Raw genomic sequence first — 19,226 nt, 5'->3', positions numbered from 1 at the left:
TGATTTCCATTTGCATGGAATATGTTTTTCTATCCCCTCACTTTCAGTCTGTATGTGTCCCTAGGTCTGAAATGGGTCTCTTGTAGATAGCATATATATGTGTCCTGTTTTTGTATCCATTCAGCCAGTCTGTGTCTTTTGGTTGGAGCAATTAATCCATTTACATTTAGGGTAATTATCGATATGTCTGTTCCTGTTACCATTTTCTTAATTGTTTGGGGTTTGTTATTGTAGGTCTTTTCCTTCTATTCTGTTTCCTGCCTAGAGAAGTTCCTTTGGCAGTTGTTATAAAGCTTGTGTGGTGGTGCTGAATTCTGTTAGGTTTTGCTTGTCTATAAAGGTTTTAATTTCTCTGTCGAATCTGAATAAGATCCTTGCTGGGTAGAGTAATCTTGGTTGTAGGTTCTTCCCTTTCATCACTTTAAATATGTCCTGCCACTCCCTTGCAGAGTTTCTGCTGAAACTTCAGCTGTTAACTTTATGGGAATTCCTTTGTATGTTATTTGTTGTTTTTCTGTTGCTGCTTTTATTTTTTTTTATTTTTTTATTTTTTTTTGTTGCTGCTTTTAATATTTTTTCCTTGTGTTTAATTTTTGATAGCTTGATTAATATGTGTCTTTGCATGTTTCTCCTTGAGTTTTTCCTGTATGAGACTCTCTGTGCTTCCTGGACTTCATTAACCATTTCATTTCCCATATTAGGGAAGTTTTCAACTATAATCTCCTCAAATATTTTCTCAGACCCTTTGTTTTTCTCTTCTTCTTCTGGGACCCCTATAATTCAAATGTTGGTGCCTTTAATGTTGTCCCAGAGGTCTCTGAGACTGTCCTCTATTCTTTTCATTCTTTTTTCTTTATTCTGCTCTGCAGTAGTTATTTCCACCATTGTATCTTCCAGGTCACTTATCTGTTCTTCTGCGTCAGTTTTTCTGCTATTGAATCCTTTTAGAGAATTTTAAATTTCATTTATTGTGTTGTTCATCATTGTTTGCTCTTTAGTTCTTCTAGGTCCTTGTTAAACGTTTCTTGTATTTTCTCCATTCTATTTCCAAGATTTGGGATCATCTTTACTATCATTACTCTGAATTCTTTTTCAGGTAGACTGCCTATTTCCTCTTCATTTGTTTGGTCTGGTGGGTTTTTACCTTGCTCCTTCATCTGCTGCATATTTCTCTGTCTTCTTATTTTGTTTAACTTACTGTGTTTGTGGTCTCCTTTTCGTAGGCTGCAGGTTTGTAGTTCCCATTGTTTTTGGTGTCTACCCACAGTGGGTGAGGTTTGTTCATTGGCTAGTGTAGGTTTCCTGGTGGAGGCTACTGGTGCCTTTGTTATGCTGGGTTGGGCTGGATCTTGTCTTTCTGGTGGGCAGGGACATGTCCAGTGGTGTGTTTTGGGGTGTCTGTGAACTTATTATGATTTTAGGCAGCCTCTCTGCTAATGGGTGGGGTTGTGTTCCTGTCTTGCTAGCTGTTTGGCGTGGGGCATCCAGCACTGGAGCTTGCTGGCCATTGGGTGGTGCTGGGTCTTAGCATTGAGATGGAGATCCTTGGAAGAGCTCTCACCAATTGATATTACATGAGGCCAGGAGGAAGTCTCTGGTGGTCCAATGTCCTGAACTCGGCTCTCCCACCTCAGAGGCTCAGGCCTGACACCAGGCCAGAGTACCAGGACCCTATCAGCCACATGGCTCAGAAGAAAAGGGAGAAAAAAAGAAAGAGAAAATAATAATGATAAATTTTTTTTAATTATTTAAATAAAAATTATAATAATAATAAAAAAGAAGAGAGCAACCAAACCAATAAAGAAATCCACCAATAATAACAAGCGCTAAAACCTAAACTAAGATAAACATAAAAATCAGAAACAAATCAGTCTGCAAACCCCAAGTCTACTGCCTCAATTTTGGGATGATTCATTGTCAATTCAGGTATTCCACAGATGCACGGTAAATCAAGTTGATTGTGGGGATTTAATCCACTCCTCCTGAGGCTGCACGGAGAAATTTCCATTTCTCTTCTTTGTTCACACAGCTCCTTCGGTTCAGCTTTGGTTTTGGCCCCATCTCTGCATGTAGGCTGCCCTCAGGCATCTGTTCCCACCCAGACAGGATGGGGTTAACGCAGCGGCTGATTAGGGGGCTCTTGCTCATTCAGGCCGGGGGGGAGGGAGGGGTACGGTAGTTATAATTGGAATGCAGGGCGAGCCTGTGGTGGCAGAGGCCAGCATGACGTTGCAACTGCCTGAGGTGTGCCATGTGTTGTCCCGGGGAAGTTGTCCCTGGATCATGGGACCCTGGCATTGGCGGGCTGTGCAGGCTCGCGGGGCAGCGGGGGTGTTGTGGATTGTGACCTGTGCTTGCACACAGGATTCTTGGTGGCTGCACAGCAGCATTAGCATTTCATGCCTGTCTCTGGGGTCCGAGCTGATAGCCGTGGCTCACGCCCATCTCTGTAGCTCGTTTAAGTGGTGCTCTGCCTTCTGTGGGCAGACAGGGAAGGAATCCCTGTAGCTCGTTTAAGTGGTGCTCTGCCTTCTGTGGGCAGACAGGGGAGGAATCCCCTCTCCTCGCACACCCTGAAACAATGGTCTCTTGCCTCTTAGGCAGGTCCAGACTTTTCCCCCGGACTCCCTCCTATCTAGCTGTGGCGCACTAGCCCCCTTCAGGCTGTGTTCACACAGCCAACCCCAGTCCTCTCCCTGGGATCTGAACTCCGAAGGCTGAGCCTCAGCTCCCAGCCCCCACCCGCCACGGTGGTGAGCAGACAAGCCTCTCAGGCTGGTGAGTGCTGGTCGGCACCGATCCTCTGTGCAGGAATCGCTCCACTTTGCCCTCTGCACCCCTGTTGCTGTGCTCTCCTCCATGGCTCTGAAGCTTCCCCCCTGCCGCCCACCCCCTGTCTCCTCCAGTGAAGAGGCTCCCTAATGTGTGGAAACCTTTCCTCCTTCACAGCTCCCTCCTAGAGGTACAGGTCCCATCCCTACTCTTTTGTCTCTCTTTTTTCTTTTGCCCTACCCAAGTACATGGGGAGTTTCTTGCCTTTTGGGAAGTCTGAGGTCTTCTGCCAGCATTCAGTAAGTGTTCTGTCAGAGTTGTTCCACATGTAGATGTATTTTTTATGTATTTGTGGGGAGGAACGTGATCTCCACATCTAACTCCTCCGCCATCTTGAAGGTCCCCCCTGAAAATGGTTCTTTCTGGAATATGCCAGGGCAATGTGGTCTTTTGCAATTAACTGTTTCTCAGAACACAAAAGGGTGAGAGGTTTCCTACCAATGCTGATTTCTAGAAGCATGGGGCTCAAAGTTCAATAGTGTCAATGACATGACTCTGCTTTGTCAATTTTGTCTATGGAATTTCTCTGTATTCTCTTTTGTATGCCATACTATTTCTGCTTGCCTTTTTTGTTTGTTTTTTGCTTTTGTTTTTCTGTGCTTATGACTTGGTTCCCTAACTTCATTGTATGCTCTCTGAGGGAAGGAAGTATGTCTTATATTGATTTGTATTTCTCCTCTTCCCCAATGCCCTCCCTCCTCTTTTTGCCTAACAGTGTTCCATTCCAACTACCCAAAAGTTATTGACTTCAGTAGAAAGACATTATCTCTTTTTTGATGTACTAAGATAGTAAGTAGATATAAAAATTGTAAGCTTTTCATAATTGGAAATAAGCATCCAAGAACTTTTTAAGTTACATATTTAACTCTTGTTTACAGAGAATTCAGGGATGGACAAACCTTTTTCTCTAATTGGTTTCTTTCTGCTTGCATACATAATGCCACCCTATTCTTTTGCTTAGATTATCGCTGAGTTCACCTTCATGAGCAAAGTCTGTGTCTACTGGTATTTTTACCAACTTTCTGCTGTCTGGTGTACCTGTCTCATTGACCAGGGCATTGTTCAGAATATGAAATATTATGGAAGAGATTTCATGAAGGAGTTTATGCATTGTGTAGGCAATAAAAAGACCTTACAATCTCATAGTAACAAAGATGCCATTTTAAATGATGCTCATGCCTAGAATTCTGTTTCAAATAAAATATCAGGGAGAACATAGGAAAAAACGGGCTGAATGTTCAAAGTGTCTGTGGAAGCAAAAGAAACTGAAGCATTTAGGATGAGGCCTTAAAAACAAATTATAACACGTTTGATGATAATGTTCTTTTACATCTACTCAACAAGGCTTAATAGAAGTGCAATAAAAGACTAGGTTAATGTTGACAAGAGTTTAAAGCGACACAGTATCACTGATAGCAAAAACAGTAAAGGACATCAGTGAAGTCAGTGAAGACAACTTTAGTGAAGGAGGCAAAATAACTTTAGAAGAAGCTGCTTCAATCACCATTGTAATAATTACATATACGGAAAGGCAACTACACTGCACTGCCCAGGAGGTCATGCATTTGTACATTCTACACTCAGCTTTTATGAGCAACAAGTGCCAAGACTTATCCAAAAAAAAAATTTCTAGGTTATGTCATAGGGTCAGTACGGAGAAATCAAGTCACCAACATCTTCTACATATGGCTGAGCAAGGTAGTCTTTAAAGCCCCTTCTAGATTCTAGCTTTCCTATAAGTAGTCATCAATGTTCATCATGATGATCCCAGAGTACTACAATTTTTAAAAATGATTTCTGAATCATTAGAGAAAGGTTCTGTTTTGTTCGATATAGTTATGATATTTTAAATCTTTGAAAATCAGGGATCCCGAATAGGAAATATTACCAATCCACCTGAATATTTACTTTACCAAAGCACTTCATTCCCTGATCATGCTGGGCCGTTTACTATAATGTTCTTAGGTAGATTTTTGTTTTTCTTAAAAGAAGGGGAAAGTGTAAGGGAATAGATCTCAAGGGTTAGATCCTTGGCTATAAAGACTCCCTTGGATTGCTTGTGGCTGTTGGCTGTAGCGACTTGTTTTCTTGCAGAGATGAAGCATCTGGTTTTTGTTATCTCAATGATGCTGTCCTGGGAATATTACGCTTACGACGGAAATTTGACCGTATTCTCTATGTGGATTTGGATCTGCACCATGGAGATGGTAAGCCCTTCACTTTCAAAGGTGCTTCGCTGCTAGGACTGCAGGTTTTTATCAGTAAAGCTGCTTCTAGGCAACTGGTAACAGGCGAAATGCCTCTTGCAATTGAAATTTTCCTAATCCAGAATCCTCAAGTAGGTAGAGATTCTTTTAACTGATGCAGTGCCTCCTGTGCTGACCAAGCTGCTTTAAAATACCAGATTCTTGTAATTTCTCCTCCCCTCTCCTCCAGTAGCAAAGCTCTCCAGTAGAGAACTTTAAGAAGTGGAAATCAGGGTAAGATTTTCTAGTGTTTACTCCAGTGCTTAGTAACCTCCCTCAGGCCACTTCCATAGGTTCTAAATGAAATCTGCAGTCAGAGCTGAGAGTCCTGTTGCTTCTCTTAAAACAGAAGAGGTGCATGGTGGACTACCATTCTGAATTTTTCACCAATAGGTATACCAACTCATGCAGTGATCAAAATCTGTGCTACTTGCTTTGTATTGCTAAAATATTTAGTCCTCCACAAACTCAGGGCACCTTCTCTAACTTTTAATAGCAGCAGACCCTAACAATTTGCCTTAACCCCATTAATCCTCTCTTAGAAGACTTCACTAAAAGGATGTATTCAGCCCTCCTGTGCACTTTTCATCTAGAACGTAGAGCTACAGTGACAGTTACCCTCATTCTGTTTCTTTACTATAGCCTGTGTATGACACACATTTCCATCGATCTAGGACACTTATCCAGTCAAATTAGTTAAGGATATTCCCTCCCTGCCCCCACATCAGTGATTCCTGCTTCCCTGTTTCCAGGGATCTTTTGAGACAAACTAACAAAACTAAGGCATAAGAGATGAAAAGAATAGTATGTGATGGAAGCTGGGGTCAGCTCTGCTGCCAAAACAGAAAAAGGAAGAAATTGTGGGAGAGACCTCCCAGGGAGTTCAGCTAGATGGAAGCTTCCATGGAATGGTGACAGAAAATTAAAGATAACAGAGAGAAGGGTTAAAACAACCAACACACTGCTTTGAGAACCATGTCCAATGAATATCTGAATACTCAGCCAATGCAAAATCCAGCCTTGCTCAAAACCCTTCAAGAGGCTCTTATTGCCTATAACAAGGGTAACATTTGGCGGGTGGCTTGTTTTTGTATGACCAGAGAGCTAAGAATGGTTTTTTACATTTTACAAGGTTGTAAAGCAGAAAAAAATGCAATAAAGACCATGTAGTTTTCAAAGCCTAAAATATTTACTATGTAGCCACTTGGTTTGCTAAACCTCAGCCTATAGCAATGGTTCTCAAACGTGAATGTTGATCAGGATGACCTGGCGGTGGGGAGAGCTTGTTTTAAAATGCAGATTCCTGGGCTACATCCACCAGGTATTCAGATTTAGTAGGTCTGGTATGGAACCTGGAAATCTCCATATTAATATCACCCCAGTTGTTCCACAGGCTACACTTTGAAAACCAGTGGTCTTCAAGGTAAAGTCCACATTATTTGCCCTGTCTTTCAAGCCCTGCCTCAAAGAGGCCTCACCTCCTCTCTCCAGCCTTCTCTCTCACTACTTGCTGTCCAGGCTACTCTATTCAATATGCCTAGACACGTCTCACTGTTCCCTCCTCCCTGACTTTGCGGTACTTTTTCCTAACTTAGTTTTGTATTCTTTTCCCCTTTTGCATCGTCAGGTTCTACCCAAGAGCTCAAGTCGGTAGCAGATCTGTCCCGACCACTCCAGCCCAAGTGGCCTCTCCCCCTGTTCACTGTATTGTCCTGTATTGTTTCTATCACTGATTTGATATTTAATTATATATTGTCTTATATTGTGAGCAAATTCTTTAATGTGTATATGGCTTCTGCTCCCATAGAAACTTACAGTTCCTCCAGAGCAGAAATCAAGTTATTTAATTCTTTCTGTCCTATGCAGAGGCAGGAACAAACAGACCTATGCCTATAGTAGTGGTTCAGTAAAATATTTGTTGAATGAATGAGTGATTATGAAATTCAAACTCTTAGTATCAGAGTTCAAGAATAGAATCAAGTCTATTGAACCATGTAAGAATGAAATAAGACTGTCACCTGAAACCATTCTTTCCATTTGCAATGTTATTTCTACACCATTTAGAGTTTCCTGTTTTAGCCAACTTTTATGGTGTGTTTCATTTCGGTTTATTTCCCCTCTTCAGCACCTCCCTTCCAGTGACCCCTGCCCCACCTCCAAACTCTTACATATTTGGTTTATTTTTAAACTCCCATGATTCTGTAACTAGCATCCTGCGGTGGCCTCAGCAGCACCCCTACCCCATCTTCACCTTCTTTCAGCTACCTAACCACTCTTCCCTTTCACACCGAGCCCCATACCCTCCTCTCTGTTTATGTCCTTTCTTAAAGTATGATTTTCTAACAACACCTATTGGCATTTCCCATGAGAAGTGATACAAATGGCTACTAAACATATGAAAAGGTGCTCAACACCGTTAGACTCAGAGAAATGCAAATTAGAACAAGACGGTTCTTTCTGCCTAAGATTAAAAAGAATAATGATACCCAGTGTCAGTCATGATGTCAGAAAACGGGAACTCTTACACACCATTGAGAGAAGTGTAAGTTGGTACCACCTTTCTGGATGGATAAATAATCAGGATTTTCATGAATTATCCTTGTTTATACTTCCGTTTCTAAGTTAAAATGCTATTTTAATTTATTTTCTTTTGTTTTATTTTGTTTACTTAATGCCTTGTGCCTGGAGCCTTTAACTGGTTTTAACTGCCTCCCCAGGGCAAAACATAAGGCTTGGGAAATTCAAACATACCTGTGATATACAAATAGAGTCAATATTTTTTTAAGGTCTCTGTTGGCCTCTAATGAAGACTGAAAGCATTAAGTAAACAGAGACAATTTCTTTATTCGAAGTATCAAAGAGGGTAATACATGAATTTGCTAAGAGTTCTTCCATTTTACAAACAGATTATCTGAATACAGTATGACAATTATGTGGTTCTGGGAGGAAAAGTGTAGAGGTGGGGAGCGTGTTTATCTGAATAAGTAGTGGCTTGTTAGAGACATCTTCTATCTCCCAGACCTCTCTTCATTTTCTGACTGTTAAAATGGAAAGGAGACTCCTTTCTAGAAGTTTTTCCTCCTGTCTTTCTCCAGGCTTTAAAAAGCTGTCATTCAAGCTGCTATTAAGGGCTACTTCCATGTTTTAGCCAGAAACATGTACTATAAGTTACTTAGTACACACGGAACTTTGGGTGAACTGCATTTATAACCAAATCTGTATTATAGAGAGGCATTTTATAATTAGGTTTTCACTATGTAATGCCTAATGTCCGTATTGGTCATGTTTTTCAAAGGGTTGCCACATTGTACTTCTTTGAAAAAAATCCCAAGAATTTAACTTAGAACCACTGAAACAAAACATAAAACTTCCAAGATGGTGCCAGTTTCCTTTATGTAGCTCTGTTGACAATGCCTCAATTATGAGCTCCAGCCCTTCCCCACCTTTTAGAACAGGTTGTCAAAGAGAGCCTGCACATCCCCATTGCTTGGAAATGTCCAGCTTTAATTTGAGAGAATTTGAAAAGGAACCCCAGACTTCGCTTGAGGCCAGAGTTCTACCTCATCTTGTAATGACAGAGATCCAAGACCAGAGTTTTGTTACTTTTATTCCTCACCTTGCTAGCTTTATTATTGCTACCTTCCCCTCTCTCTTCCTTCCCACAGCTGCTTTCTAGAGTTTCAGTTGTTGAAAACAGAGAGTTGCATATATGAAGTGATTCTTCTGCCATTTCTTTCTCTGGTAGGTGTAGAAGATGCCTTCAGTTTCACCTCCAAAGTCATGACGGTGTCCCTGCACAAATTCTCCCCAGGATTTTTCCCAGGCAAGTGATCTGTGTGCTCAGTATTACATTTGAGGAATAAATACTGCAGTTCTATACATTTCTTATATCTTATATTTCGATAGCTGCATGCTGTGAATGCCGTATTGGTGCTACTCCATGCAAAACATTTAATACAGGTCATTTCAGGTGACAGCGATAAAAGGAATGTAATGCTGCTGCTTTTTCCAGATGATTTTCATGGACTGTCAATAGACAGCTCACTTACACTTACTGTACTATCAGGTAGCCTGTGTAACCCTCATCCTGATAAGTGCGATGATATATTAGTATTATGTCAATCTAAGACGTATGAAAAATCTAGTGAAGAAGTTAATCTCTATTTTTTTGTTCATTTGATCCAGCAAGAAGGAGACTAAGGTTTTCCCATTTTCTTACAGTTTTCCTACTTCCCCAACACTGTTTACAACAGTTATTTTTTTAAAATTTCATTCCCTTAGAAATCATCATTCATTCAAGATTGTTCTGCTAATTGACCTTTTGATTTTCTGAATTCCTATCAGAGAAGCCTTCAAGTTTTCTAATTCTCATGTTCTTAAAACTGTTCTCCGTGTTCCTCTCTTTGACAGGAACAGGTGATGTGTCTGATGTCGGCCTAGGGAAGGGACGGTACTACAGTGTAAATGTGCCCATTCAGGATGGCATACAGGATGAGAAGTATTACCACATCTGCGAAAGGTATAGCTGCAGTGCTGAGCCAGTAACAAGTGCATTACTTTTCTGTAGGATGCGATGGCCCCCAATCCCACAGAATTCTTGTTTTCAAAGAACCATTTGAAAAAAAATTTAAAAGCTACTATATACTCATGTAACTTTTGTACACTGCTCACTATGCTTATTTGATCAGGTAACCATCCCCTGTCTGGGAGAGCAGAGTGTTTGGACCAGAGCCACACTCTCAGTTTGATCTTACCTGCCACTCTATATGATTAAGGCCTTCCCAAGAGCAGAGCTTCTCGGCTGTCCTGGGGATCCCTTGTCTACTAGTTTCTTAGCTAAAACCTGCATATAATATGATTTCATTAGCACGGGAGGGTCAGTTTTGGTTTTCCGTTATGGAGATCCGCTTCCATCCACTGGTGTGAATACTAGAGAGTTCTTTATTACAAGTTCTTGAGTTCTATCCGTTGTATTAAAATTGGAGTCAGAAATCTGTTCTTTTTGCGCTATGGTTAAGGATTAAATTACAGCCCCTTGTAGGCAGACAGTTTGGTGCCACTGTGTAGATCAGACCATTGGGGCTGAAAAGCCCTACGGAATGGGGAAGAGGGTGGCTAAACTCATATTCGTGAAAATTGAGATTGGTCGGGTACAACAAATTCACTGCTGACATTGGCAGTAAAGAAAGTGAGTCTGACTAGAAGTCAGCAAGTCAACATTACTTAAGGTTGAGGGGATTGAGGTGCTTTTGATCCCTCTCCCACTTGGCTCAGATTTCTCCCAACCTTCTGGTGGAAACAGGGACTTCCCAAAGGAGCCGGCACTGGCCGTCGTCACTGGCAGTTGTATAAACAAAGTAGAAGTATTAAAAAATAAAAACTTTATGCTTCAAAGGTGCCTCTTAGCTCAAGAGTTTTGGCAAGCTGGGTCATCAGCAGCAGCCCTAGCCTCTTCATATTTTGATCATGTCCCCTGGCTACCTCTGCATTGTCAGACTGAAAAGGCCTCTTTTTCTTTTTTTTTTTTTTTTGAGCCTGCCATTGATGGTTTTAATTGCCCTTCTTTGTTCCTCTTGGGCTCTGTTCTGTCCTTCTTGATATGTGCAGATCAGAGCTGCTTACGTAACTTTACCAAAAATGTCCTGTAGTTCTATGTAAAAGGAGAATTATTTTGTTTTTCTTTTAATCCCCTTATTGACAGTGCCCAACATTTTGTTGCCTTTTTTTTTTTTTTTTTTTTTTTTTTTTTGCCGTATCAGGAAACTAGGTTGTTCTCTTCAGTGCTCTGTCCACGGGGTTTCCTAGAGCTTTTTCCTGGGCCTTAATTGAAAGGTCAGCACTCGTCATCCTGCAAGTGTAGTTTGTAATCTCTGGCCTTCCCTAAATGGATTACCTTACATGTGCCCCTACTGAAGCTCATCTGCCAGTCATAAAACCTCCTGAGGTCTTTCTTTCTCCCCATCACCTTGGCATTTCACTGCCCAGAAAAGCTGAATATCATCTGCAGACTTGAGGATTTCTCAGTGCCCACCCCCAAGCCAGTCTACTACTTACCCTTCTTCAATCAGAAAAATTCTGTTTCTCCCCTAAATTTCCTTTCTCTCTCTAAACCAGTTCCTACTACATGATTTTTAAAAATTGTAATCCCATAGAATTTCATGTTTAAAAACAGCCTTGGTATCAAACTTAATTAAACATTTTAAAAGTGAGTTTAGGGGCTTCCCCGGTGGCGCAGTGGTTGCGCGTCCGCCTGCCGATGCAGGGAAACCGGGTTCGCGCCCCGGTCTGGGAGGATCCCACGTGCCGCGGAGCGGCTGGGCCCGTGAGCCATGGCCGCTGAGCCTGCGCGTCCGGAGCCTGTGCTCCGCAACGGGAGAGGCCACAACAGTGTGAGGCCCGCGTACCACAAAAAAAAAAATAAATAAAAGTGAGTTTAGCCCCGAGGAAAAGCTCCGTGGAGGATCACACATGATTTCCCTTTACAGAAACCATGTTGCCGCCTCCACCCCAGTGTTCAGATAGCCAGCGTTTATTAAAGATTCTTCTAGCTTGCCTACCAGAGTACCAGACACTCGTCAGTTTATAGTTCCCAGGGCCCACTTCACCTGTGAGCCACACTGGCAAACCTCACAGCGATCACCGAGAATAACAGGCTCCAGGCTTTGATTAGAGGGACAATCATTTTTCCCTTTGACTTCTTTCAGAGGGACAATCATTTTTCCCTTTGACTTCTTTCAGAAGTCATGTGGTCAGGGTGTTACATGAAGACAGCTCTGATTCCAAGGGTGCCAAGAAGGCTTCCTGACCCAAACATCTCTCCCATCTGTTGGACTAATATCTGAAATTCCTTTAACAGGAAACATACTTTTATTCTACAATTAGAAATAGGCCATAAAATGGAACCTCTCCTCCTTATCCTAACTCTGCCATGGATATACAGTTCCACCGAGCTTTTCTTGACAGCAGATTTTGAAAGGGTTAGAGCGTGAGCATCCTGAGCATTCAGAGGAGCAGTAGTGGGAAAGGGGTACAAACAACAGAACAATCTTTGCCACCTAAATAGTTTTGCAGAGGGTCAGCCCTAGTAACTGTATCGCTTAGTCCCAGTCATTATGTTTTTGACTATTTCTAGTTTGTTGCTTGGAACCAGAATGTCTTGTTCATTTACCATTATGACATCTGGCTCATCTGCCTACCTCAAAAGACAGAGTAGACAGAAATAGCTCACTCGTGTAAAAAGGTCATTCAGTTCATCTGCAATCTCTTTTTCATCCTTTTTGTTCCATGAGCCCACTGGTTTTCTGGCTCACTTCTTACCTGTGATAAATAAAGGACCTCTTATTGCTGGTTCACTTACAAGATGCTCTAATTTTCGTTTGCCACTAGTTTGCTCCTGAACTATATCTCCCTGTGGGATTCAGGAGCCCTTTTTCTTTCCCTTCCTTCCTTCTTTCCTTCCTTTTTTTTTTCCTATGTCTTTTTCCTCTGCTGTAGCCTTTTTTGACTTTGCCAGTTAGGCAGGAACTTAATGGTTTCATCTTGAGGTTGAATATACTCTCTTTATTAAAAAAAAATGTCTTAGGGTTTCCTTTTTAATAGACTGGATATGGAATCTTTAGTTGAAGGTTTTCAGCACCAAAAGTTCCATTTTATGAAAAAGACAATTTCACAGTGAGAGCTCCCTAGGTCATTCCATGCTAATTTAGAAGGGCAAGGGTCACAATTCCCAAAAGCTTCCCATAATTTATATACAGGCAAAGTTTGATGGGAGAGGAAATCTGTTTTGCCAAAAGGACCGTTTGCTAATTCCCAGGCTCTGTCATCTGAAAGAGAAAATACTGCTCTGCCTTTGTTTAACCTGTTTGCTCTCTAATTGTATTTGAATGCGATATGAGATAATTTTAATAATGTTTAAGCTACTACCCAGAAGGCTGTGTTGATGACTTCGGGAACATTTATAGTTAAGGAGTCTAGGAGAAAAGGACAAATAACCAGTACTTCTTGCGGTTGGTTCAAGAGAGGTACCTCTCTGAACCCTTAAATCTTGCAGGATGACCAAACTACTTGCCCACTGTGAACTGTCATGACATATGTGTAACTTGAAGAAGAATTTCAGAGTTGTGTCCAAACTTCTTAGTTTGTATCCTACCTATCATTTTAAGCCCTAACAGCCATAAAGCATTCTTTACTAAATATCCAGTTATTAAGATATATCTCATAGGAAAGCTATATATATGGTACTTATGGTATGTATGGATACAAAGCATACTAAAGTTGACACAATATTTTGGGGGAAAAACCTCACATTTTGTTAAGAATATTCAGCTATTCGACTTTGTAAAATAATTATTTGTTGAGAATATTCAGCTATTCGACTTTGTAAAATAATTAAGTACAGACACTGCATAAATATTTCACCAAAAGGAAAACACATTGTTAAACAGACTTCTCAATGAATAGGACTTATGAAAGGCCCTATTAGGCAGGGGCTTCTCAATCAATAGTAGTCTTTATATCCACATATGCAAAACTTTGCTAGTAAGAGCTATCAGTCCAACCAAAGAAATAATCTTATTCTAGTGAACTAGGGTTCACAGTAGTAGTTATTAAAATAAGAATCTTCCTATATTTGGCCTGTTTACCTTGAGTCCTATGGCTTATATTCTTTAACTCAAAATTAAAAGAAACCTTTTTTTGCCATCAAAGACCATTGACCTAAAGAAAACTTCAGGGACTCCGGAAGTTAAAAGAAGCAACAACAACAACAAAAAATAATATTTTTGCCTCCTTTCTTTTATGAGAGAAATATTATACTTTTCTATTTTAAATAATTTTTTATAGCTGTTCAGCTGTTTTTTTCAAATGTTAATTCTACTGTGCTTGGGATAACCAGGATAGCCTGTTCAGAAATAACTTGTTCTCTAGGACAACAGCAAGCTCATTAAAGGAATAGCTCATTTAAACCCAAGCTTTTATTCCTGTGGGGAATTCCTTCTTCTGTCTATACTGAGCTCTGCTGCTATTCAATGAGGAAGAGAAAAAAAACCATATAGTGTCTCTGTGGTTTATATTTATTGTGTGAGAATTTTCCTTAGAGCCTGACATGGCCCCTGAAATACAAGTCAGTAGTGTTTTAAGCACAGGATTCATTCCTTATGGGTCTGGAACCAAAATTCACCTCTCTGAAGCCACTCTGACCTTCCTACAAAAGAATCGAGTGCCTCAAGTCACCTTATAGGGTTTTTAAAACATTAATTAACAAGAATAAAGGGGGAGCTACCAATACAACAACATAGGGGATTTGTTTATATTTTAGAATAATGACACTATTTTATTCATTCATTCGATAAATATTTATTGAGTGTCTGCTTCATGCCCGCCCTGTACGTAGGTACTGGTGGTGGTTAACAAAACAGATGAGGCTCCCACACCCTGGAGCTTAGCTCCTAGGGAGGACTTGCCTGTGCCAGGAATTGTACTAATCATTTATTTGATTTTTTCCATTTGATACTTATAGCAATATACAGTCTATAATACCTGCAAAGCTAGGTATTCTTATTCCCATCTTATAAATGAGAAAACTGGAGCTTAGAAAGGTTGATTTGCTTAAGGTCACACAGCTAGCATTAACCATCGGCTACATTGTCCCCAAAGTATCACATGGAAGTCTGAAATGTTTTCACAAGGAAAAAATACCCCCCCCCCAAGACTTCTTGGAAATTTTTATCTCCAGGGATTGCAGAAAAGTCCTAAAAAAAAGAAACCATTTAAGATTATGCAAATGAACCACAAGATCTGTAGTATACACAATCCATTGTGCTTATGTTTGTAAAAGTACAACTTAGATTTTTGCCAATTAAAAAAAAAAAAACGGGCTTCCCTGGTGGCACAGTGGTTGAGAATCTGCCTGCCAATGCAGGGGACACGGGTTCGAGCCCTGGTCTGGGAGATTCCACATGCCGCGGAGCTACTAGGCCCGTGAGCCACAACTGCTGAGCCTACGCGTCTGGAGCCTGTGCTCCACAACAAGAGAGGCCGCGATAGTGAGAGGCCTGCGCACCGCGATGAAGAGTAGCCCCCGCTCGCCGCAACTAGAGAAAGCCCTCGCACAGAAATGAAGACCCAACACACCCCAAAATAAATAAATTTAAAAAAAAAAACAAAAACCTCTTAATCCTAAGGATTTAATTTGTAATTTTACGCATCAAAAACAAGAATAAATATTGTGAGATTTTACTTCTTAGGTTTTAAATTTCTGATTAAAGTTTGAAAACATGGAGATTCTGTAAATCTGCTTTTTCCTTTATTTTCAACGGAGAAAATCCTGACTTCCTTCTTTAGAAAGTGAATAGTGTCACATGTCATTATCTAGAGGTCTCCTCACACAATTCTTTTCATGTGTTTTTTGGGGGACTAGTATCGCTAAAGACTTTTAACATTATGCATTTTTGCAACTGTAGGTATAATTTATATCATCTCTTGGTCCTAGCAGAAGGCCATATCTACATATAGGGTAGAGATTCTCCATCCATGCTATAATTTGTTCATCCAATACCAATGGAATAAAATGAGAACCAAGGGACATCACTAAAGGATATTTAAGTGAAATGTTTTCTTTCCCTATTGACTTCTAATGTTATATTTAAAGAAGAGATGTTTTAATGATGACAGGTTTTTCTTTCATTATAATGATGTCATCTTGAATTTATCTTCCACTTGGGACTCCAGATTCCTTATCATTCAGTTTTAGAAGCAGGTAGATAGATCCTCAGTGAAAGAGAACCCAACAATTATAGCCTACTCCTTTGAGCTTGGTGATGTGGCAAAAGCTATAAGAACACATAATCATACATAAATATTTTAAGCAATACAAATTTTTTCAAAATTCTCTTTCATCTGATGAGAAGGGAAGAACTCTAGAAATTTGCATTTGAGAACAAAAAATTATATAGCCTTACTTCCATCTTCATCCCCATTTTCATTACACTCTGAGAGCTGGTGAAAATTCTTTGCAAAATTACCTCTCTTCAGTCGGGTCACACCTATACCACCTTGATCATTACTAGGTCACTATGGCCCAGTGATAAAGGTCATGGAAGCTGCTACTTCCTTGTATGAGCCTGAAACGTTGAACTCAGCCCTCCATAAGTAAGATATTTGTAGTCAATGCTTTTGTTCTGTTTGATAAACTTCTATTCTGCCTCTGTGTGGTATGGCAGATGCAAATTGCCTGTTGTTTCTGGAAAATGGATGACTCAGACACTAATTAAATTCACTGTTAACATTAGGCACAGGTGGAAATGAGACCAAAGCGGGCCATTCATTTAATGTTCCTAATTTGATGTGTCTTTTAAAATATAATATTAAATTCAAAAGACATTAAGTGCCTAAGAGTATAGGATAATTTGGAGGGGGGGCTACTGTGCTTAATTATCTGTGTTGTCCTGAACCCTCCATCAGTGAGCCCGCCTTGTCCCCCATACTTGGTTAGGGTGGCAGTGGAGAACTGGTTTTTTTCCCTCACCTGATCCTTTGAGCTTTATATCCAGGTGGTTAGAAAGACAGTTCTTTTTTTTTTTTTAACATCTTTATTGGAGTATAATTGCTTTACAATGGTGTATTAGTTTCTGCTTTATAACAAAGTGAATCAGCTATACATATACATGTATCCCCATATCTCTTCCCTCTTGCATCTCCCTCCCTCCCAACCTCTCTATCCCACCCCTCTAGGTGGTCACAAAGCACCGAGCTGATCTCCCTGTGCTATGCGGCTGAGAAGGACAGTTCTTATATCCTTCTTCCTCGCTCAACCAGTGGCTTTCATGACAAGTTCCTAAACTCCTGCACCGAGTAGCCCTGACACCATGACAGCCCCTACCCCTAGCAGTCTTCCTAGGCGATTTATTTTTTTTCATGTAAGTCCAGGAGGACCATCTCCTAGAATTCGGTGGGTTTGTTCTGTCACTATGACGTGTACCTTCTCTGCTCTCTTCTTAGTGCTGAATGATCCCTGCCCCCTGGAGAAAGTGACCTGATTCTTCTTCCACAGCAGTAATAGGTTCTGAGGCTAGAACATGCTCTGAAACTACCCAGAGGCAGGAAGACCTGGCTCATAAATGGAAAACTTGAGAATTACACCCTCTAACGTAGGGCTGCCCTGAAAAGAATCCTAAATTTGAATATGTCTGTGCTTGGTGGGACATTCTAATATCAAAATTCATATTACTCCTCTTAGCTGTTCTCCACCATGTACCCCTTCCCCCATCCTAATTCTCTCCCCTCTCGTGTTCTTTCATCACTGCTCTGTCCCCTCGCTCTAGCCTATAAAAAACTGCCCTTTACACTCCGCTCTCACATATTACAGCTCTGAATGACTGCCTGACACGGTCATTCACCCGGCAGCTGCCGGCACTGATGAGCTGCCTGCTTTGTTGTATCCTGTTGACATGGGCTGTACAGAGATTGTTAAATCTGATGTCCCCCACCTGACAAAAAGGCCCAATGCTAAGTTTGGCCGGGCTTTGCTCTCCATGCGCTGTTACCCACTGCACCATCAGGAAAGAGCCATACCCATTGGTACTTAAAGCGGGACCAAAGAAAAGACACCTCAAAGAAAGCCATATCAAATAACCAGCTAACAAGTTAAAAAGCGAAAGGGTATGTGCATTTGCCTAGAAACCGTGCAAGTGCTGCTGAGGAGTGAGCTGGATGCAAAGGGGTTTGTATATGCTCGCCCTGGGCAGGAGAATACTGCAGAGGAAGGTGAGGGATGCTGGGGTTGGGGCAGGGTGGTAGGGGGACCACCTTAAATATATTAGGGATGAAAGTAGAAAAACATCTATCCTATTTAATTATAGGCAAGCCTCACTAACTCAGCCTAATAAGAGGAAAGCCAGTCTGAATTATGGAATATTTTTAAATACATTTTTATTATTTTCAAGCACTGGACACGCTAGTAATTCAAACTAGACTAACAGCATCGTACAGTACCTCAGGGAAAGGGCTTTAAGAATCATTTGTAATTAGCATATCAATTATTTGTATATTAGTGGATGTGCACAAAGTGCATAAAAAGTTTATTCTCTTAAGTAGGACAAACATTCCCCAGCACAGTCCTGTTTACACTATTAATTTGCTTAGCCAGCCCTTTTTGTGCCAAGATAGATGTATGTAAGACATGCTTATTTCCTCAGGGAAGAATGAATCGCTTCCCTATGTTTAGTCCAGTAACTAAGAAGCGGAGCGCCACTTGATTGGTTTGGGATTTCCAGGATATGGAGTTTTGAATTTGCATACAGACTAGAGAGATTTCATATGGAGAAGATCTGGCAGCCGTTGCCAGAGACCCAGTTTCCCCATCTGGATTTCATTGGAGTGATCTGGATTTCATCAAGCAACAGGACACTGATCCTAAATGATCCACCAGACACTCTAACATAGGCATGTTTAAAATACATCCTGCCCCAGAAAAATAACTGCTAAAATATGATGAGTTGGAGTTAGTCTATGTGCAGTACTTAAAAGTAATAAAAATGCATTTATTTTTAAGTCCCACAAAAACCGTGCAATATCAAGTTAATGATGAAAATCAATCCCCAAACTCTTTTCTTGCACACCTCATTGTGTGACGGCATGGCAGAGATTTCCAATCATCTGGAAAAGGATATTATATTTTGATGAGCTGCACCAGGTGTTAACTATATGGCAGGATTTCGACTTTGAATCTTAGGGAGGCCCTCCTGGGTAAAGAAGGGTGAGGGAAGGGCTAGGGGCATGTTTATTGTTAACAAATCATTATTGTCTACCTAAGTTCAAAAATCAGAGCAAGTGAATTGAAAAAGAAGAAGTATCAGGTATATAGGGAGTGTAGAAAATATGATTAGGAAATGAGAAACAGAGATATAGGCCTATATTTCTACCCGTATGTATTAAAACTGTGCTCTAGGTAAATTGTGAATTCTTCAAGGCTTAGAGAGTAAAAACTAAGTGCAGAGAGCGTAAGCACAAGCAGTAAATATACACACAAATGTTGTAACTACAGTTTGGAATGACTCCAGCTCTCTCCTTTCCCCCAAGGGCATCACTATCCAGGGTCTGCAAAGGCCAAATAGCTGTTTGGCTTCCAATCTGATTTTTTGCTAAGAAATC

The 19,226-nt window shown here is 40.7% G+C and overlaps 1 protein-coding gene across 30 annotated transcripts in view; it reads left to right on the top strand.

Moving 5' to 3' along the window:
* HDAC8 (histone deacetylase 8) overlaps positions 1-19,226 on the top strand; it is a 235,475-nt gene that overhangs the window by 64,292 nt on the left and 151,957 nt on the right. For 29 of the 30 annotated variants that reach the window (XR_003677802.2, XR_003677801.2, XM_028482232.2 and 26 more), the window contains exons 6-8: positions 4,927-5,039; positions 8,824-8,901; positions 9,489-9,597. Coding sequence is in view for 28 of the 30 variants with exons in the window: in XM_028482232.2 (XP_028338033.1) it covers positions 4,927-5,039; positions 8,824-8,901; positions 9,489-9,597 (300 nt within the window). In the remaining 2 variants the exon portion in view is untranslated. Of the gene's footprint in view, positions 1-4,926; positions 5,040-8,823; positions 8,902-9,488; positions 9,598-14,997; positions 15,289-19,226 lie in introns of those variants that run through there. The other variant, XM_055081563.1, reaches the window with a different exon arrangement.

Source organism: Physeter macrocephalus, chromosome 21, assembly GCF_002837175.3.
Source record: "Physeter macrocephalus isolate SW-GA chromosome 21, ASM283717v5, whole genome shotgun sequence".
Taxonomy (NCBI): Eukaryota; Metazoa; Chordata; class Mammalia; order Artiodactyla; family Physeteridae; genus Physeter; species Physeter macrocephalus.
This window is presented reverse-complemented; position numbering and strand designations above follow the sequence as displayed.